The 22,929-nt window shown below is 39.7% G+C and overlaps 1 protein-coding gene across 1 annotated transcript in view; it reads right to left on the reverse strand.

Annotated features, from left to right (window-relative positions):
• The window catches only part of btbd11b (BTB (POZ) domain containing 11b), a 68,633-nt gene that overhangs the window by 12,771 nt on the left and 32,933 nt on the right, over positions 1-22,929 (reverse strand). The window contains exons 2-3 of the mRNA XM_040134201.1: positions 11,079-11,234; positions 3,267-3,471 (exon numbers count right to left, since the gene is read on the reverse strand). Coding sequence (XP_039990135.1) covers positions 3,267-3,471; positions 11,079-11,234 — 361 coding nt within the window. The remainder of the gene's footprint in view (positions 1-3,266; positions 3,472-11,078; positions 11,235-22,929) is intronic.

Below are 22,929 nucleotides of genomic sequence, written 5' to 3' on the forward strand. Positions count from 1 at the left end.
CTTTGAACGATAGTTTGATCTGCTAAATGCGAAATGCAAACCCTTTTATTTTAATCACTTCAAAGGAGCCTGAACTACAGCCACGTGACGTTACAGGCTCCACAAAATTCATTAAAGCAGCACACAACCTCTAATCAAGAGGGAGGGAAGGTGTATAGTGGCAATACATTCCCTCATAAGCCCAACAAAAACACTAGTTCACAAGCAGTTCAAGGTCTTGCTGTTTTCATTGAAAGACTTGCAATAAAGTGAAGACATTCCTGAGGGGGTTGTTGCAATCTCAGGGCTTTCCCTAATTTTGGCTCTGGTAACGTGCTCAAATATGACTAAAACAAACATGCACAAATGTGATTTTCTTTACAGATGGCGATAAGAGTGAAAGCGGACGCAAGTCAGACACCTGGGACACGCATTGGCTGATAGCTTGCTCCACTGCAGTCGATAAAGTCTGGATCCCCAGAGGGGGACTGCCCAGGCTCAACTGTCAGGGCTGTTTCCCACTTCTGCTGCAAACTGACAGGGGTTTCCACCAAAACTGTAGGAACTACTGAGGAGCTTGAGGTGTAAATGCTACAATGGAATATGATGAGTGAAAAAAATAAAAAATAAATAGCTCATAAACTCAGCAGAAGAAGCACTTCATGAGTAGAAACTGCAACGATTGTGTGGACTTTTCCGTCCTTTCCTGAGTTGTGGGAAACATATGATGTGTCCAAAAACTACAGGATGAAAGATCAACACCATGGAAACATTGCCTAATCCTTATGTCATTCGCACATAAGGCACCAACCCAGTCCTACAGCTGCCGCCCGATAATGTCCCACTACGTCAGTGGCGGTAATTATCAGTACTGACTAGGCACATGTCTGCGCACGCCCGCTCCAACAGCTCCTTCCTGCCACTCCTCAGGTCAACCAGAGGGCTCACTCAAGTAGCCAATAAGTTGACAATTCACTTTCATAAAACTGCACTTTCCTTCCACAGGAAAACATCTGGTGTGCCATTTCAGGGGTGTGCACAGAGAACCAGAAATATAATAGAAGAACAGTCTGCCAAGCTATATGGTTACAGCAGAATGATCTCTACAGAAGGAACTTTACCACTGGACTGTGTCTGTAAAGTTATATGATGAGGTGAAAAGCCGGACAGATGCAGGAGTGAGTGTAAGTTTCGGATAACTGAAGGGAGTTTCCACTCATTCTCACTGCGGTCTCCTGGTATTCCTTTATTGCTGTCCTGGGGAACATTAAAGTGCAATATTTTTACTGTCCCACAGTACAAAGTGAGGTGCAGAGGTCTGATGGATTAATCAATACCAGACACTTCCATTACTCTACCTTGTTCTGCAATAATGCTGGCTTTCAAAAACCTCCCTATATAAAAACACAAAAAAACCTTTCCAGCTGAATTATGATGGGAGTTGCAAGTAAACATCTAAATACATCAACTGACAACTTCTTTTTCTCTACAAAAAACAGCAAATAAAAAAATATTTTTTTATTACTGTACTGTGCCTTGTGCTACCTCTTTATTGGATGATTATGTTACACTTTTGTTCTTGCTATCTTACTTCTTGTTCTATTGTGAAAATGTGAGATTTATATTTTTCAGTTACAGGGTGTAAGCTGTGCAACAAACCTGTGGATGACCACATTCTCAGTTCCTGATGGATGCTTAGATAAACTACTTAGTGCCATAATGACCAGTTTTTTCATGACATTTGTTATGGTCCATGAAGATTTTGAAATTGAATTCAATCTTAAATGTGTAATATCTGATTTTTTTGGCCACCTTGGTGCAGCAGTAACAAGCTGTAAACACAACACTGACACAAGGTATCATCACCTTTCTTGCTAAACTTGTTAGCAAACAGATGCTTATTTACACATCCAACAAATACAGGGCACCATTATCACTATCAAGTAATGATTGTGTCCACCTGAAGAATGTGAAACCAAAATTCTCCCTCTTTTAGCTCTGTTTTTGGTCCCCACCAACTTGTGAGGAAAATATCTTACTCTGTAGCTAATTGCTCCACTGTGTTCAAAGTGGTGGAGTGAACCAAAACCGTAAAGTTGAGGGGAACTGCAGATTCGGGTTTAATACTGCAGTATTTTTTCCCACCTGAGGTAGCCGAAGACCTGTCCCTTCCCTGCCTCTGATCGGCTTACCCTGATATTCTTACCCTAACCCTAACCAATCATCCATCTTAATGCCTAAACCTAACCAACCCAAACAACGAGTGCTAGCCAATTAGAGGCAGGGTAGGCGTGGGTCTTCGCCCACCTTGGCTGGAAAAAAAATAATGCGACAATCCTCTGTGGGTTCATCACTACAAACGACCCCTTTCTCATAAAAGTAGTCATGTAATCCGTTGTTTATACAATGATTGTAGCTGCTTTGAAGTCACTATGTGTAGGAATTTTATGTGATTACAGCATTATTCCAATTATTTTAGTGGCATAAGATTCTGTTTGTGAAAATTAGAGAATTTTTGGAGTCTATTTATTTCTTTCAGCCCTTGATTCTAAGTGTTCACAGGTCAAACCCAGAGGGTGATAGCTGGTGTGGTTCTATTTTTTTTCTTTCGTGACCAAGAGATTACCAATACCAACAATTTGTTAGTCTATCTCTCAATACTTTCTGAGTTTCCTACACCGTTTGTGGCACTCAGAAAGAAGCACACTCCTGCTGTAAAGCTGTAAAGTAAATCTTTAAAAAAGGGTCACAGCTACATACAGTATTTTTGTTTTTTTTTCCTCAGTAATTGCCTAAAAAAGCTAGGCACCGTAGTTTTTAGCAAATATTACTCTGACATGAGCAATTGGTACATTTGTCTCTGACTATATTCAGCCACGGATTAATACACATTTGCTACACTAGTGAGTATTTACAGCAGCAGGAAGGTGTTGTAGGATTGACTCAAAATAAATGACAGTGCCCAGGTTCATCGTAGTGAAGCAACATGTCACCCAATGCAACAGGGTGTTGTTTTTTTTTCTCTTTTATAGATTTTCAGCAACAGTTGAGTTCTATGGCACAGAAGCTATATCAGGCTTTGGATAAACAGACAACATCTACTAGCAGGATCAGTTTATTGTTAGCTTTGGTCTTTTCGTGTTATTTATTGAGGATAAGAAAAACATAGAAAATCGGCAGTCTTGCCCTCTAATGACAGCTCTGTTAATCTCAATGTGGTAGTTTAGTTCCATGGTTGAGGAATTTGGAGTTCCTCTTTAAATGTTATCAATGTGTTTGTTTCTCACCTTTCTGTTTGTAAGGTAACCTTGGAGGGCTCCACATTGGGATTCTCCCACTCCATCTGAGGGCAGTGCATGAAATAACAAAGAGTGTAGATCGCTTCGGGCGCCCAGTGAATCACACTACTCTTCTGGTGGATTGGCGTCCCGTTGTTGTGATTCTTCATATACATTGGCTGTAGGTGGTGCATGGCTCGGGACACCAGGTCACCTACACAAAAACACAAATATACCATACATATCAGGAATCACAAAAGGAATCATTGTGCAGGCACACTCAGAGACGAGGGAGAAAAGACAGGGATATTTTGAGCACACGGCCTTTAAAAAGACATCGGGGAATCATCTTAATTCCTTCCAGCCCCCTTAGAGCTTCCTCTGTCAGGGGAAATTGAGAGTTTCCACGCACCACAGTCAGGAAAAAGACAGGGTTCATTCCAGTCCTTTCTGTGCAGCTCACAGGGGGAACAGGGGGAGAGCAGGAGAATAAGCATGCTCAGGACTACACTGTTTGAAGAATTAATATTAATGGATAAACATAAGCTACTCCAAGCTATTTCCTCTGCATAATTCGTCAGTACTTTAAGGTCATCCATTTGAGCTTGAAAAATCAAAGCTTGAGAGGACTCTGCTAATAAAATTTTTTAATATTCTCTGTGTGAGTTTAAAAGACAGTAAACAGTTCTTGGAAAAGCATGTTCAGTAGCCCCCCCCCCCCCCTCTTTTTTTTTTTACACAGATAGCGTTTTAGTCCAGTAAATTCACATCATCAAAAACTGAGAGATGAATTGGAAGTTTCTTTCACAGCCAGCCTGATAGTCACCATCCACTTCATGAAAACATTATGACCGTATGCTTACTTGCAGCACGAACTCAAATCCCATTTCATTGAATGCTGTCAGATTTCTGTCTTTTCTCCTTCTGGTCTAGACCCACTGCACTATGAGAAAATGTAATGACGCTCGGAAGAGGGGTCAATCTGAAAAAAAATCCAATGTGTCATATTGTTCTGATCACTTTGATACTATTCAAAGCAAAAAAGTAATAGAGCATGATGGCACTTGTCTCATCGGTCTGAATGAGCTATATTGTACAGTACGTCTGCCTATACAATACAGAGTGGGAACAAACAGTCATTCCCATGGACAAAGGGGTTTGTTTAGCATCAAAATTGGGCCATTTGGCGCTTGCCAAGATTCCATTTAGCCTTGACAATGTGAGAGGCGAGTGTGAAAAGGATGCCTGAATGAGGGAAGAGCATTCATGCAATACAACAGTCAATCTCTCAGCTGTCCTTTGGGAACAGTGGTGCTGTGCTGATAGAGACGTGTGCTGGACATCGCCTACTGATGCATGAGCGGGAAGTGTTATCAAAGGAATGAAAGTACAAACTTAAAGTTTTTAACTTTAACTTTAAGTCTTGCAGTTTCTCTTTGTCATTATCTCTTCATCCTCCTGCATCTTTCTCTTAATTGTACCAATGGGAATACAAATAAGATGGTAACAGTACCCTCTTAAGCTTGGTAAGGGGAGCTGAGGTGGTCAGCAGCAGCCAGTTCTCATGTCTTATTTATGCTGGCCTGTGACATTTCCTCCGCTGGCAGAGGAGGCTGGCGGGGATTATTTCGAACACTGAAAGAGTGCAACAGCAGTGAAGCAGCAACAGCTTAACACAAAAAGTGAGATAACTGCTGCTCCTTTAGCAGGTGTATGCAGAAATAGCTGCTGAAAAAGGATTTATTTTTGTTTTTTTCAGCTGTGAGGATCTGTTTTGGCCAAAAGAGAGGAAGGACGTACAGAAGAACAGCAGTTTAATAAGCTAAAAACATCAATAGCCTTTTCATTATTAGATTCAAGCCTTCAATCAATATCTCATCCTGGGTAATTCATTCTTTATGCTAACAAGAAGAGCAGAGGCGGAGAACACGCACAGCAGATCCTGCTCCTCAGGTATGACAGTAATTACATTTTAGTGGAAGGGCAGTGCACTGTTTGTTTTTAAAGCTTTAAAATCCCCTTAGAAAAGCAAAATCACACAAGTACGCCGAGTACAATGGCAGTGCATCGATTTGGAGGGATTTTGCGAGAGTTGGGACCTTTAAGGTCACTAACCAGCAATGCAGCCTCCACATAACAAGCAAACTGCCCATTACTTCAGAGAGTGTGAAGGCTGTTTACTGTTTATTATAAGAGAGAGAATGTGTTCTATTTGGAAATGTGGGAATTAACATTTACATTTACATTTCTGATGAAGCAGTTATATTCAAGCCTTTATAAGGAAATAAATACACAGTAACAAGCTTTCGCTTGGGCACTGATGAATGGGTTCTTGCTGCACTCTGCAGCTGCTGCCATCATCACAGTTTCTGTGTTTCAATTATTTGCTGCTATGCAGCCGTGATTACATATAATGGCCGCCTGTGGCCATCCTGACTCAACAAGATGCTAAGCTATTCTTCCTGCTATAGTTTTTCTCCATATCAGATAATGTGGTGGCCACAAACATTACCTTTATGGAGCAGTTCCATCAAAATCTAGTGCAGTTAACGTAAAAAGAATCACTGAGAAAGAGAAAAATATAAAAGAAAGAAGAAAGGAGAAACAACTTGACAAGAAAGGCTATTGAACTCAAGCTCTCTGAAGAAACAAAAAGACTCCTTTTAATGTAATGCCATGAGCAAAACTCTCACTAAGCACATCTTTCCTCATCGTAGCTCATCTCTTCTTTAATGTTCAGTTTGACTTCACTTCACACATTAAAATCTGTGATAAGAACAAGCACACATCGTCATCCCTGCAGTAACCTGTCTGAATGGCACGGGATGGCAAACAAAGCAACATCATGTGACGACTCTCTTGCTGTCAGAGGAAAAACTGTGTGCTCAGAGGAGTGAGGATGTAAAGAAGCACAGTACTAATACTGTGCTGTTTTACCCCTTTACTCACTGTTTACATGCTGGTGTTGACATGTGAAACCCTTGTAATGTTGGCGAATTAACCTCAGTTGACACCTTTTAACTTAACGTTTTAACGTTTAATGACATAATCCCACCTTCGAGCCTATCAATCAAAATCACCATTACAAAGCAAACCAATAAAGATCAAACTTTCTACTAAAAAAGCACTAAAGTCATTAATTGTCAATTGCCTTTCCAAGATTCTCCTGCTTTCGCCAGATACATGGTCATTCTGTGGTATTAAAATGTAAACACCGTCTTCAGTGCAAATAAAAAAAAATAAAAGTATATTACACACTCTTACTGCTGCCATGACAAAATGATGCTTGAAATGTGTTACTGAGAGTATGGCCATTAGCAACATCTTCTGTTGAAACAGTCCTGATTCCAAAACAATGGAAATGAAAAAAAGCAAAGGATGAAAAGCAATGGATGAGACAAAAAGAGATAAAATAAACACCCACATGATCTTTGAAATGGCTTTGATTGGCTCTAAAACTGTATTCCTTTCTCCGGAAAAAGTGTGTTTTTAGAATTTGAAATAGATTTTTGCCTCATTTCCAATAATAATGAATAATGATGTGAAAAGTGATGTGAAAGTGTTTTTAATAGCTTCAATACCTAATATTGTCTGGCAATAATGTACGACTGAACATGAAAGATTAATTCCACCATTATTATTTTAGTGCTAAATATAGTGGGAGGTAATAACATTTGCAAACAAGTTAAAAGGCCATAATGAATGTGACAAAGAAATCTAAAATCCAGCTGCAAGTGTCCATATAATGGAGTTAAAACTCCTCAACCAAACAGAGTAAAACCAGGACTAATTTCATTTGCTCCTCATGATCTGACAAGGCTCAGTATGTATTTGCTTGTCTGAGGGATGCTGTCAATTGAAACACACAAATTTGGTGACTGGATGAGGTTTTTTCTGTTTTCTATTTGCTTGTATCATCTAAACTGACAGATATGAGAGTGGTATCGAACTTCTCATTTAACTCTTGACAAGAAAGCGAGTAAGCTAATTTCCAAAAATGTCAACCTATTCCTTTAAACTTTGAGCTGCTGCTGGTGATTATGTCGTTTGAGGCCAACAGACGTATCAGCCTGTACTGTGAGGAGAGGTGACAACCATTTGTACTTTTTACACTTTGTGATGGTAATTTTTTTTTTTTTAGCTGTATAATCTATACATGTATGGAGATCCGAAATGCAGAATATTGTATCCTCTGCCTGTTCCAAGAATAAAGTTAGGGAGGCTAGTTCAGTGCATGATCCCACAACTGCTGGTGGCTATGTGGTTTTAGAAGCCCACAGTGAGATCACTGCCATTTGACCTTCTTTCACTTTGTGGCGCTGATATTATATAGCTGTATAGATTTTCATATATGAGGAAAAAGCCTACATGTATTTTGTGTCCTCCATCCATCCGCGCTTCTAAGAATAGATTCAGCCAGATTCGGTAACAGACTGAGTTACACAAACAACACTGTGTGGAACATATTTGAAGCACGATGTTGTCAGGCATGATTGATTAATGATGACACACCAGCAGTCCAAATAATTGCAATATTTGCAAGGCTATCATTTCAAATATGGTAATTTGGCATTTTGGCGGAGGAGAAAATGAGAAAATACAATGAGGTAAATCAGTGGCAAACCCCTAAAATTGAGACTAAATGCCACTGCAAAAGACTGTCCGTGAATAGGATGCAAATTTTACTGCGCCTGAGCAGCTAATGTCATTTTTATGCCTCCGCGCTGGTGACAGCTGTGGCCGGAGGCATTACTGTATGTTTTTTGGGTAGTCCATTTGTCCGTCCGTCCATCTCATTCATGTGAACGTGATATCTCAGGAATGCATTGAGGGAATTTCTTCAAATTTGGCACAAAAGTTCACCTGGACTCAAGGGTGAACTGATTAGATTTTGGTGGTCAAATATCAAGGGTCAAGATCACTGTGACCTCACAAAACATGTTTTTGGCCATAACTCAAGAATTCATGTGTTAATTATGACAAAATACAATTAATGTCTTTTATTAAATTCCATCAAAGTCTTCATATAGGATGGTGTAAACAGACATGGATGGAAACTGCAATTTGACTGGTTGGTGGAGGCGGTGATTCTAGTATTCCATGGACTTTATTTTAGAAAATCAAACTGTCATCTGTCTTTTTCCCCAACCTTCCCATCTTTTATTCTGTTTTTGCTGCCCAACTTGCTCTCTTTCAAATGCACTGTGTGACAGCCTGATAGTGCAATCATTGCTGTCTATTCTACTTTTCTCAATTATTATATAATCAGTTATTATATAGTATTTTTTTTCAGCTTGAGCTGTGTCTGTTTGACAATCCTATAGTTATTGACAGAATTCCTCTCCAGAGCTGATATCATTACCACTAGACTAAGCTCTGCTATTATCCATCGCTCGCTCTGTTGTCTCAGAGTGTGTTTGCCGTGTCAACATAAGAGAATGAGTCCTTGCTTGACCTCATCACTACAACATGGACAGAGGGCGGCACCGTCACCCCTCCCACCTCGGTCCTGAGAAAACACACAGTGAGAGGAATTGGCTCACTGTTTATTCTGATGATAAATGTTGACACTAGATATACAGAAAATATTTTTTCCAGCCCTGTCTTGACATACTGATGCCATGACAACAGAAACAGACCCTACGACTTTGTCCGTATCATTTGACTTGAGGATTATTTTTTTGTCAAAAATGTTGTCATGGTCACATTAGGAGATAATCTGTTTTAATGCGAGTTAATTCTTCTGTCAGTGGATGCTGCAGCACTCAGACATGTTTTCTGGAATGAGCTGTATAGTTGCACCAAAGCAACAAAACTATTCATCATGTCCAATGAGCATCTCGATTCTGTGATTATATCTGATTATATAAAATGGGAAAAAATGAAGTGATGTATTCAGTGATTGGCAACACAGCTTACCAAAGCAGATTTATTGAGACTCTTTGAAAGTTTATCAGAAATTTTCTGCCAAAACAGAAAAACAAGGTGAAACTCAAATGAAGGCCTTGTGTTGAACTCTGCTTTGGCCAACTTTGGTTGTGTGTTATAACTTCTTTTGTGAGTAAGCACAAGGTGGTAAAACATAATCATTATGTAACGATGCAGAAAACCTATTGTTATATAAAACTTACTCCTTAAGCATATGTAAATGACTGTGGACTGTATAAATGTATTTAGAAAACATTCTGATTATTATTCTTTTGAATAATGAGTAAATTGTGAGTGGATGGACATTCAATTTACTTTTGGAGGGCTTATAAGCTAAAATTGTTTTTTAAATGAATGACTCTGGTTCATTAGAATTGCTCTCATTTGCAGTGCAACTGCCACTGATTCTCATTCATTTAAACAGGCACATACTGTACATATGCAGAGCAGGATTACGATACAGGAATTTACTGATGGAGTGGGACAATAGTTGTGAGTTATTAAACATCACATTATCATATCAGCCAACGATGTCATCCAACTCAAATGTGAAGGAGACTTTAAGTCAACCAGAGCTGCATACTTTCAATAAAACCTGCCACCAAAATGTCATGTAATTGTAAATTCATTAAAGGCTTATCAAGACCAAGAGTCTAAAGCTAGTGGCTCTGTGAGGCTGTACTTAGGCCCAGATGTGCTTTGAGCTAAATGCAAGGGTTAGTATGCTAGCCATGTTAGTTAAGCATGTTAGCATGCAAACATATGCTAGTTAACACTAAGCACAAAGTACAGCCCTGGCTGATGAGAATGTCAATAGTTTTGCAAGTATTTGGTTAAGAACTAAAGTATTGGAAAATTAAAAAAAATTAACACCATCTACATGAAGCTAGATCAAAAGTCAGGGAATCATCAAAGTTAATACAATTCAGCCTGAGGGGGACATGAATGTATGTAAATAACTTCACACCATTCCATCCAATAGTTGTTGAAGCATTTCATTTGAAACAACTAATGTCATGGCAGTGCTAGAGCAAAAGTCAGGGGATCAAAAGTCAACAGGATTCATCATCTGGGGACCATGAATGTTTGTATAAAATGTTATGCCAATCCACACAGTAGAAGTTATGAGATTTTACTGGATAAGCAAAAACTTGGACCAGCTGGTGGCCCTAGAGGAAAGGTTGGGGCTCACCAAGTCATTAGAATTTATCTTCTACCATGAATATCCTTTCCAAATTTCAAGGAAATCCATTTGTCCATCCAATAGTTGTTGGGGCATTTCACCAAAAATAAATAAATAAATAAAAAATACAAATTTGAGACTCATGGTGCTGCCAGAGAAAAGGTCAGGGGATCACCAAAGTCATTAGGATTCATCCTTTGGGGACCATGAATGCCTGTACAAAAGTTTATGGCAACCCATCAAATAGTTGTTGAGATATTTTCAGTCTGCAACAAATTGGTGACTGGCCAACCGACTGACTGACATTGCCATCTCTACATCCATGCTGCTATTATGGCAAAAAAGCCATGTGGTGGGTCACTCTGCACGAGAGTGTGTATTGAACATGGAGTATTTTTTTGATAAATACTATACTCTCAATTGAAAAGCATAAACATTAATATGCTGCTACTGTATAACAGCCTCCTCTTTTCTGGGAAGGCTTTCCTCAAAATTTTGGTGAACACTGAGCAGCTTCACCAGAGCAATTGGGCAGTTAATTGCCTTGCTCAAGGGCACAATGACTACAGAGCATATAGAGGGAGGGGTCAACAATGATCATTCACTTCTCATCCCAGACTTTTCCCGTCACACCCACATACACACACACACACACACACACACACACACACACACACACACACACACACACACACACACAGATGACTCACTGAGTTCAGAGATGCTGCCCACTCTTGTTGCTAGTAAGCACTGTTCAACGGAGCGCAGCTCAGACTGACTATATGCATTTCCCTCTCCGCTCTTTCCCGCTCGCTGCTGCTGCTGGTCCCTGTGAAGAGTCAGACCCTCAGGTAGGCTGAGCACACCTGAAAGGGAGAGACAGAGATTTTTACTCTTAATTTATGCAGTTAGGTTTACTTACTTTGGTCGAAACTGTGATTTCTCATTACAGGACATAAGGAGAACAAGATACATAGTACCCCCTCAGTAATGTCCCATTATTTCCCTTTATATATTTGTCATCGTAATGAAAAAAATAAAAAGGTTCATCAGGTGATTATTATAAAATCAGCATGTGTAATTATTTGTATAATGGTTGAGACTCTGAATGAGGGAAACAATGGCAGCCATACAAGACAGTAATTATCCCTCCTAGTCACACATGTCAGAAACTTCTCCCAAAGGTAATATTTTGTAATATTTTAAATGCGTTTTCATTATTCACACCTCTGGATGTTAGTTACTCTTCCTTGCTTTAGGGTGACCTCCATTTCATTCTGCTGATAGTTTTCTATTCCTCTGCAGCTTTGTGCTGCACCCTTCTCTGCAGGGTGTCAACCTATGAAAATGTTGAAAGCAGTGACTCTCTACTTAAGCCCCTAATCACTGTGAAAAAACTAGCCTTGGTTTTAATGGTTCCTCTCTCAAAATATGCTGCTAATTTGATGCACATGCTGCCTACGGCAAAGGTGACATTGTTCATTGATCTTGCGGGATTCATTTCAATTTTTCCCGATGTGACAAAAGGAAGTCAAAAATAAGGGACTGTACGAAAGTTACTGGCGGGTTTTCAGAAAATGGGGAGGGTTATGTATTCTCCCTCGTTGCTCAATGGAGGGTTGTCTAAATGTCTTGGGAGAGTTAGGCAAAATGTGTCAAGGGACAAGATTTTTCATTTTGTTATGTTTGCCATATTTTTTGGCAGTTGACTCAAGTGACATCACTTGAGGCAATCTGGAGCCACAAAGATTAATTGTGTTATATTACTCTGAGATATCGGGAGGGTGTTGCAGTTCTTCTCTTAGTGAAGGGCAGTGTCCAAAAAGGTATTAATAACATTGAGGAAGGCCTTGCTTTTTAAAAAGGTGAAAGATAAAGTTCAGCCCCCCCCCCAATACTTTTCATATAGTCCCTAACATCAGAGAAAATGTGGTTAGTTAGTATCAATAGCTTACATTTCTTTTGAAATTACAACAATTAAATATACACTGCTTTAAATGTGCTGATTTTAAGAGGCATGCTTATGATTATACTCTACTATTCACCATGCATTAGACGAGTAATAAAAACCTTGTATCAAAAACGCAAAAACATCTGGAAATAGGTTTGTCGGTAACAAGACACAGTTATTTAGCTTCTAAACCTACACAGCAGCTGCTAACAGAGCAGCAGCTGCGGTACCATCTCGTCTACGTCTTTGTTCAGGTCTGACCAGAGAACTACTGACAGCCAGCAGGAGACATCACAACCTACTGCAGCGGTGTCAGGTGTCCTGAACTGCTAGTTTTCAGCCAAAGCTCCAGAGAAGCCAACAAGATCAATTATGAAGAAAGGAAACTTTCTTTTCTCTTTGTACAAGAACTTGTCTGCAGCAATTACTCTGAAACACTTCCTTTATTGCTTTTATTACTTGCAATGTGCCCTCTTTGGCAAGCAGTTGTGGATCCTCCAGGAACTTCATCCTAAACCTTTTAAAGCTGCAGGGAGGCTACCCTGGCACCTTCTATACTCTCACTTTCTTCTCAAACAATTATATACCAGAGTAAATAGCCCACTTAGAGTGTGACAACAGGATTCATGACCCACCTGTTTTGATGTGCACCGACTAAAGGGTCCCAGCTGTGATTCGGCAAAATATTGCCCTGCAGACGCACTAATTTTCATGACCTGGCCCTGTCATCACCTTCCGTACATTTAATTCATTAATTTGTCTGTTTGACTTGATTTGATTTTCTGTTGGAGGTTGCTCCGGCCATAGTAGCAATCAAACAGGATTGCCAGCATGTAGACCTAGGACCTAATACTTGTCGGAAAGGGACTAAACGAACAGAGAACTTTATGAAGGCAAGTCTGGATAAAGTTGGGAATGCCTTCCTCCCTATGCTTGATGACTCAAAAATACCAAGATGATGCTAACATGCAGATGTTAAGCAGATAGGCAGCTGAGGCTGATGGGAAATATCTTTATTATTCATTATTATAATTATGATTATATCACTGATTATATTATTATTCATTATTCAATTATTTATATGGTACCGTTCATGCCCCAAATGCAGCTTAAAGGGCTTTACAAGAGCAACAGCTGAAAACAGAAAAGAAGAAAAGATACTCTCCCTGTGGTCTTTTGTGGACAAGACCACAAGAGTATTGGGCCTTTTTCACTGAGGACATTTTTACATGCCACAGTAGGAAACGCACAGGTGTTGATAATAAAAATTTAATAGGATAAATGTAATGTAAATAAATCATTGTAATAATAATGTAATAATAAATGATGGCTGAATTCCATTTTGATTTTCCAGTTCGTGGTATCCTGCATGTGGACTCATGGCCACGTTGTCATAACTTACTGGGGCACCAACAGAGCCATTGTTAATGCTATTAGTAACACTTGGGTGTTTCCTACTGTCACATGTCAAAATGTCTGCTGCGAAAAAGCCTATGACTGAGTAAATCTGTTGCAGGAAAGAAAAAAAAGAAAAAGCATGAAAACACCTTACATCTAGAGCATTTTAACTGTCCAGCTCCTTAACCTTGGTTCAGGGTAATAGCAGGACCAGCTGACAGTGAAGTGCTGAATGCTTTCAGCATGGATTGAGGCAAGGTGACTCACTGTCTCTCCGCATCCTAATGCAAGGCACTGTCTACCCTCAGGGAGGAACTGATGGAGCTCTTACATGCCAGCCAGCTAGCGACTATAGATGCTCTCTCACTCTCTCTGTGTTGGTGTGATGAGAAAACTTGTCTGTATCTTCCTCATAATTGTCACTGCACCAGAAATATCCCAGTAAATGTAATGTTGTTAGGTTTTAAAGTAGAGTATAACTGCACAAAATGTTTGAAGTTGTTTCCATGGCCTTAATCATAGTGACATAACAGTTGGTTAGTGTTTTTGGATGTATAATGGCGTGAGATGATATTGGGCACCTTCTTCTCTTTAAGTGGACCAGTCCTGTTTGCCATATGGCAGCTATTCAGTCTCACTGAGGAGAGGGGGCTCCAGGCAAGACACTCTCACTGGAGAAGAAGTAATGAGTAACAGAGTTGCCATTAAGATGTCACTGAATGCTCCTTAGTCATATTCTGTGATAGGCAGAACACGCACTGTTGAAAAAAAGTCACTTAACAAAACTCAAGCCAAAATATTACAAATCCAAAATGACAAACTTCCCTCTGACAGTTTTCCATCTTTGTTAATTGTTGATGTGCTTAAACCTTTAAATGTGTCAAAATGCATTTTGGTTTAAAGAAATAGTTTGACATTTTGGGATATTCACTTATATCACTCTCATGTTTTTAAGGTAAACAGACATGAGCTCAAAGCTAGCAGCCTGTTAGCTTAACTCAGCATTAAGATCCGAAAAAGGCACCACAACATATAAAATTCACCTACTAGCACCTTTCAAGCTCACTAATTAACACACTGTAGCTCATTTGTTTAATCTGCACAAAAAGCAAAGTTGAGAGGTGTGGTCAGACAGAAAGCAAAACTAATTTTGCAACATTTGACTGCTGGGCCATTTGTGCATTCCATGTTAATTCGCCCCAACCAACCAATGCACCAGCTGTACAAACGTGAAACATAAGATAGCTAACAATGGACACAACGTCCAGGTGTGTGGGAGCTTGCCTGTGTGTGTTTCTGTTCAGTTCAGACTCTGACTGAACTCAGAATTAACCAGAGACTTTGGTTCTTCTGTTATTTGCCTCCAGTCTCTCCTTTTTCCTCTCATGTCTGTAAATTTATGAAGCAGATTCATAAAGAACCTGGATTAGTATAGCTGAATCATTTTCAACTTCCGGGGACACATCAGTGCCCCGAGTGAATTTTGCATCTAACTGTGTTTTTCCGCTGACTTTATGCACAATCGAGCCGCCTTTAAAATATGCCATGCATTTTTTCTGACCGCACAGGAAGAAGATTTTTGAACTTGCGGTTTTAGGAGGGCCTATGGCCAAACTTCACTATGAGTAGCTGGTAACCTGTTTTTACACTTTGGGTTTTGCTAGCTGTGCAAGTCTTTGTGCTAAGCAAAGCTAACTGGCTGCTAGCAGTGGTTTCATATTTACGGTACAGACATGAGAGTTCCATCAACCTTCTCATCTCACTTTTGGGCAAGAACACAAATACGTGCGTTTCCCAACATGTCGAACTATTGCCTTCTGATAATTTTTTGAATACGGATTTTAATTTTTGCTTCATCTGAAGTTTTTTCAATGCATAAAAAAATCTTTTCTTTATCACTGAAATCATATGTCATCATCTTTTTATTGGAGCTTGCATAAACAGCGAGACTAATGCTGTTTGTGAATAAGCACAAACATTGCAATGTTCTTTATCTGAATTTTCACTCATTTTTCTCCGGGTCTGTCTGTCAGGGGGCAGACTACTGTAGTGTGGATCCACTCTTCCTTGTCTCAGGGTTGACTAGAGCAGTGGGGCAGGAACGCTGACCTCAATGTGGCTCCTACCCTGCACTTAAATCTATTTTGGAGGGACACAGAGAGGAGTGCACTTCCCTAAACACACTGCAGCTTTGCAGGGATACTGGCTTCAGGTTTCACCCGCAGATAAGATACAGAGACAGCCGAGTCGAGCTTTGATTTGGAAAATCATAAATGTACTATACAAACAGGTACACTCAAGCAATACTTGGATGAATGAGATGTGATTGATATTGGATATTGGACTTGAGTGTAGTATTTGTTTGAAAGTGCCAAGTAGGCACAGTGACAAAATGAAAGAAAAGCAGAAAATGTGAGGAAGTACTACCAATACAAACAAACACACTTAAAGTGATAGAAGAAAGCAAAAGATAAAGGCTGTTTTTGGTGCAGCATTACAGCTCTAAAGGGTTAATCATGTTGTTACTGTACATGCATCACAGTAGTGCTACACCACTCTAGGCTCTGGCTCTGTTCTGCCAGGCCAGATGGTTACCATATGTATAACGGCTAGTGATCATAGAGGGACACAGTGAGATGGAAAGCCGGAAACAGAGTAGTGACGTGTGCTATAATACCTTTCCTACTCTAAATGGCTGCTTTATTCTTTCTGAATAATCTTCACCGTGTGTCAAGCTGTAGAAATAGAGGCGTGAATATGAAATTGTGTGCGTATGCCTGGGTAGACTCTAAATCTCCAGAGGTACGGTCTCGGTTTGGGTTCTCAGGTGACCACAGTATGGTCAGAGGTAGCCACAAGTCTTAATGGGTTAGTCCTTTGCCAGCCACAGGGGTATAAAGGAAGACTGTACAACCAGACTTCCCTGTGAGAATATAAGTGTACACATGCAAATGTCTGTTTAAATCAGGAAATTGGCAGAGGGAGAAGGCATGTGAAGACTGCATTAACGGCAAACACATGAACACACACAAATGCAAACATACAGTCAGGAGCTGCAAACAAGTTAACAACAAGCCACGTTGCATACAACACCGAAGACCGTGCACACAAAAGCTGACACACACACACACACACACACACACACACACACACACACACACACACACACACACACACAAACACAGATAATAAGTAGGTATAATTAAAAAGTCTTAATCCCAGGCACTTCATGTCTAGTGTGACGTGCTCTGCAGAGAGAAGAATGTGTTCAGCTAAATCCAAACTGAATATTTCCTAATACTGGGCAACCGCATTCAGGATACAGTCTGTGGAAGATCCTCTTGCTGTCCTCAATTCAGAGGCCTGGAAAATCTCAAGCGTTTGCATTATGTGCCGCTCCGAAAGAAACACACAGGCCTCCTGATGTGTTCTTACATGTATGAGTAAACCGCCAAGGGAAATGCGCTCCAAAGGTGGGTTTAGGTTTATTTTGGTGTCGAGCTCTTCAGTGAGAAGAGCCCATTGTAAACACATCAAACCTCTTTTGCCGTTGTTTTATATAGGCAATTATGATAAATGCAAAAACGAATGTGATTCTTTATTGATCCTTTATTGACACCGCTGCTGCACATGTAGGTCAGAGGTAGGACTCAGACACAGAACAGTGTCTGATAGGGAGTTGCTGTCTTACATCCTGCTCAAGGACACTTCAGTAAGGCTTCTGCTTGCTGACACAGGAGGCTCAAACAACCCAGTTAATCATTTTGTCACTCTGCTGCCCTCTGCGGTGTTGCTGCTTCAGTTGTTATGGGTGAATGATACTTACAATCTCTTACTAGATTAGATTCTCCTGATTGAAGTCACACCTCTTCAATGACACTCCTTGAAGCAAGTCCATCAGACACCAAGAAACAAAACAGCAAACAGACAGCGCGTTCACTGTCTGATCCAGTCCATTCTGTCTTTGAATAGGCTCCGTTGGCAGCCCTCTAATTACACAGCTGTTCTCTTCTGGGAAAATACTATTTTCTAAAGGGGTATCTATTTAATTTGTAAATTCAATTCTTAAAGCTATGTTAATCAACATTTTTGTATTAACAATAGACAAAATGGCTACATGTAATGTGAAAGGGGTCACCGATCGACCCTGTGTCCTACAAACTGCATTTGAAAACATTAATACCTTAAATTTAGCATTGATTTTGTTCTAGTTCCTGTGCTTGATTACTGGTGGTGAGGCCACTCTGTTTACATTTTAATCATGGATTGGGCCTTTAATTTTCTAAATGTTCGTTAGGCCTAAGTAACGAGATCTGATGCAGAGCTTATTAGTAAACATCAGCTGTCTAATGCAGAAAGAAAGAAAGAAAGAAAGAAAAGAGAGAGGTAACGGAGAGACAAGAGGTCAGCTGAATAGAGACTGTGGCCAGTGAATATATTTGAGTCATTGCAGGCAGCTTGGAAATAGCAACACATAAGAACTAAAAGCTAAAAAATTGAGACAAATGTGAATAAGTCAAGCAAAAAACACACATGCAAGTCCATACTATACCAGTCATCAACACACAATAGACCATACTCTCAAACACACCCACTGACGGAGGACTCGTGACGGGTGACCGACGCACAACAAGGGCACAACTGGAATTACGCAATCGTCTCCAATCAGAGGGATACCAGCCTCCCTGCAGGCTGTGTATTATTCCACCCCAAGGTAGCAACTCTCTCGCTATTATTTCCCCCTTTTCATCTCATTTCTTCTGTCAAGGGTAATAAGTCTGTGTGTAATATCCATGAGTCGCACGCTTCCCGCAGGATGCTTTCCAGACAAAACTGGCAATCAGCAGCAGCAGGGAAAAATCTGAAGTCACTGAGCCATAATCTCTCTGCTCACCCTGCACTACCTCTATATGAGCTTTTGGGAGAGTCTTCAAAAGCAGAGCTACGGTATTACGATTACCTCACATAATCTGATATGGGGAGGGAAGGAAAAAAGTGGGTTTGTGTGGTCTGTTGCATTTCAGTAAACCACATACATTTCATGGATTCTCCGTGAATTATGACTCTAAAAAATATGAAAAGCCTCTGAACTTTTGACAAATGCAACAATGTTCTGAAGTAATAGCTCACTTAGCACTGAGGGCACTGGAGTAATTAAAGGATATGACTAATGTCATAAAATGAGATTTGCTGCAAGGGGATATTTTCCTCTGGGTCATTTTAACGGGGTGACATCATATCGAGCTGATGGTAAACTCTACGAGCTTTTAAGTTGCTCTCTGACATGAAAACTCTGCAGCATAAATATGAAGCATAGAGAAAAAATAAATAAGAAAAATAAATCCTTAAGACCTGCCTCCCGTCTGAATGTTGGTTCCTACATCCGTGTGTGTGTGTGTCTGCGTGACTACATCTGCGTCTCAGTCTGACTGTGTGTTTCCCTTTTGTGTGTGTGTGTGCGTGTGTGTGTGTGTGTGTGTGTGTGTGTGTGTGTGTAGATGACAGTATTCCCAGGAAGTGTGTTGCTTGTATCTGAATTGCTGGTCAGAAAAGAAACAGACCACAACTCTCATGCAGTATTAATAGTGTTTACCAACATTTTTACAGTAGCTTATGTATTAATGAATATTTCTGCACTGCACATTTCTGTAACCCTCAATCTACACTGTACAGACTCTGCAATACCCTTTTCTTGTGAGAAAACCTACTGCTGCTACTACAATACCTACCCGTTCTCTTTGCAGTGATGCTGTAAATTACTTACTTTCATTTGAGTAAATGTCACTTTTAAAGGCAAAAGAGTCATGGTAACAGAGGAGGAAGACATTTGCGATAAGCGGAAGACAGGATGATTCAAAGTACTCGGGGCAAAACATTTCAGAAAGTCCTGGATGTTGGGCGCAATGACGAATGATGACAGCAGCATTTGTAATCCACAGTGCAGCTTGTTCAGTGGAGGATGTGTAGGGTGAAGGATATGTAAAATGTCTTGTTCTCTGCCTGGAGGATTACTATAAAGCAGTACAATTAAGATACTTAGTCTGCTCGTGCAATGATGATTACAGTGCAAAATGGAAGGAGCTAGACTTCAAGTCAAGTGGATATCCTCCTTCAATCCATTTTACATGATGGAACTTCTTATTTATAAGATTATGCATTCAAATAAATTAAAATTGTTTTTGGACAATGGTTCCTCTCAATATCTGGTTCACAGAAGGTAAAAATGTAAAACTAAGGGAAATGCACAGCTGTTAAGATGGGTGGCTTTTGACAGGGACTTTAAACCTGCAGGTTTAAACAATGGATTTATAAAAGGCGTAAAAATATACATATACAGAATGGCAGACCAGAATCTGGGGACTAATGGAGATGATGAAACTATTTCAATGGCCACATATTCTGGAATCGTCCAGCAATCCTATCCTATTGGCCAGATATAGTAACAGAAAAAAATCAATAGTGGGTTTTGAGATGGGTTATAGTTTTGGCATTATATATATAAGTAATATTCCAACTGAATTTAACGCTCAGGACAAGTACCTTTTTTAATTATTACTTGCAGCTAGCAAAAAAGCAATAATTAAGAAATGACTAGAAAAGGAACCACCAACAAAAGGAGAGTGGATAGGGGTCGTAAAGGAAATGTATAATATGCAGAAACTGACCTTTTCTCTCTAGACTTTTTATCAATAAGTTCCACAAGTATTGATCAAAATGGTTGTTCTGAAACCCCCCCCTTAACTTAAGTATGTGGTTGACCAGTATTATCACATTTATGATTATTTCCTAATTTTTTTTCTGTGATTTATCTGCTTTGTATCAATAAAAGTTGTAAGTACTAGCAAAAATAATTATTACATATAAATATGTATATTACACAGAAAGACAGGAAATACAGTCAGGTAGTATTTGGACAGTGACACAATTCTTGTAATTTTGTCTCCGTACACCACCACAATGGATTTGAAAAAACAAAACAAACATATCAGACAGATGGCAGAAACTTAAGGAGTGGCCAAAAAAACAGTTTAGTACATTCTTAAAAAGAAGGAATGCACACTGGCAAGCTTAGCAACGTCAAAAGGCCTGCAAGACCACGGAAGACAACTAAAGTGGATGATCACAGAATTCTTTCCTTGGTGAAGAAAAATAATTTCGAAAAATCTAGCCAGGCCAAGAAAACTCTCGAGGAGGCAGGCGTATCATTGTCAGTCTGCAATCAAGAGAAGCCTTCATGAATGTAAATACAGAGGGTTTACCACAAGGTGCAAAACACTGGCAGCACTCAAGAACAGTAAGGCCAGATCAGACTTTGCCAGAAAACATCTAAAAAAAACCTGCCCACTTCTGGAACCAGATTCTTTGGACAGATGAAACAAAGATTAACTTGTACCAGAATGATGGGAAGAGAAGAGTATGGAGAAGGAAAGGAACGGCTCGTGATCCAAAGCATTAAACATCATCTGTCAAACATGGTGGAGGCAGTGTTATAGCATGGGCATGTGTGGCTGCCAATGGAACTGGATCACTGGTGTTTATTGATGATGTGACTGCTGATAAAAGTAGCAGGATGAATTCTGAAGTGTATAGGGCTGTACTATCTGCTCAAATTCAGCCAAATGCTGCAAAAATGATAGGACAGTGCTTCACAGTGCAGATGGATACTGACCCCTAACATAGTGCGAAAGCGACCCCTGACCTTCTCAGGGCGAAGAAATTGAATAGTCTTCAATGGCCAAGTCAGTCACCTGACCTCAACTCAACTCAGCATGCCTTTCACTTACTGAAGACAAAACTGAGGACAGAAAGACCCACAAAGAAGCAGCAACTGAAGTTGGCTTCAGTAAGGGCCTGGCAAAGCACCTCAAGGGAGCATACTCATTTGGTGGTGTCCATGGGTTCCAGACTTCAGGTTGTCATTGACCGCAAAGGATTTTCATCCAAAAATTAAAACTAATTTTTATATTTATAATTACGTTGGTTTGTCCATTTACTTTTGAGCCTCTGAAAATGAGGGACTATGTATAAAAATGGCTGTAATTCCGAAACAGTTAATGTGATATTTTTGAAAGTCGACACCTCAGTCACATCTTGATGGCTTCATTTTAAATTCATTGTGGTGGTGCACTGAGGAAAAGCAACAAGAATTGTGTCACTGTCAGAATACTTATGTGCCTAACTGTGCTTAGTATTGTAAAGTCCTTTTTTTTCTTTCTCCTCCCCTAACTTTATGTATGTGGTTTACTAGTATTATTTATTATTCTTTCCTAATTTCCTTTCTGTGATTTTTTTGCTCATTGAGTTTACACTGGGTTTGTATGTATGGTGTGTATTTGCTAGATAAATGTCATTGGACAAAAGTCCTTTTAATTTCTTTTGAGGACTAGATGGACTGAGACAGATACCTACTTGAGGTGATCCATCACTTGTTGCCCTGTTGCTGTTGTCTTTGTATGTCTCTCTTTTTTCCTGGAACTACTGGGAAGGTAACCCTGAACACAAAGCTAAATACTGATAACATATGAGCTCTATTGTATTACCCCTGGAGAAAAAAGGAGAACTCTGTTGACTTCGTATTTTTTCTTTTTGTCAAGAAATCAGTGTCATAGAGCTCCACTCTTGTCCAAAAATGAGCTACACTGTTGAACTGGGTGACATGTTCCTTCATTATGATGAACACGTGTACTGTTCTGTCCTGGTGCTGTAAATATTCACTCAAGTACCAAATGTGTGTATTAATTCACAGCTGAAAATAGTCCCCACCAGATGCAATATTTACTCCTTTCTGAGTAACCTTTGATAAAAACCACAGTCTTTAGGAAATTATTTAGGCATTTTAAAAAAACTAAAACTATTTATTTGCAATTTATTTTTTAAGATTTGTGTCTTCAGTAATAACAAATGGGCTTGACTTCTGCAGAAAGTAGTGAGAGATGGACTGACACATTGTTGGTTTTGGTCTTTTTTGGGGTTTTGTTGATAATTAAAAATAACATAGAATAAGACCAGCCTTTGAAATGTGGTCATGCTTTAGGCGCATCTGTGTGTCATTCCAGTGACTCCTGTGGTGCACTCTCACACCGACCGCAATCTAAATTAAAATAGCATTTTTCTTTTTCCAAAAATGCTTCTTACTCTTCTCTTCTATATCCAACAAATGGATATGTTTCTTTCTGTTCCTCTTTTTCGTATAATAAGTTTAATGTAATTTC

The sequence above is a fragment of the Xiphias gladius genome, chromosome 8 (genome assembly GCF_016859285.1).
Source record: "Xiphias gladius isolate SHS-SW01 ecotype Sanya breed wild chromosome 8, ASM1685928v1, whole genome shotgun sequence".
NCBI lineage: Eukaryota > Metazoa > Chordata > Actinopteri > Istiophoriformes > Xiphiidae > Xiphias > Xiphias gladius.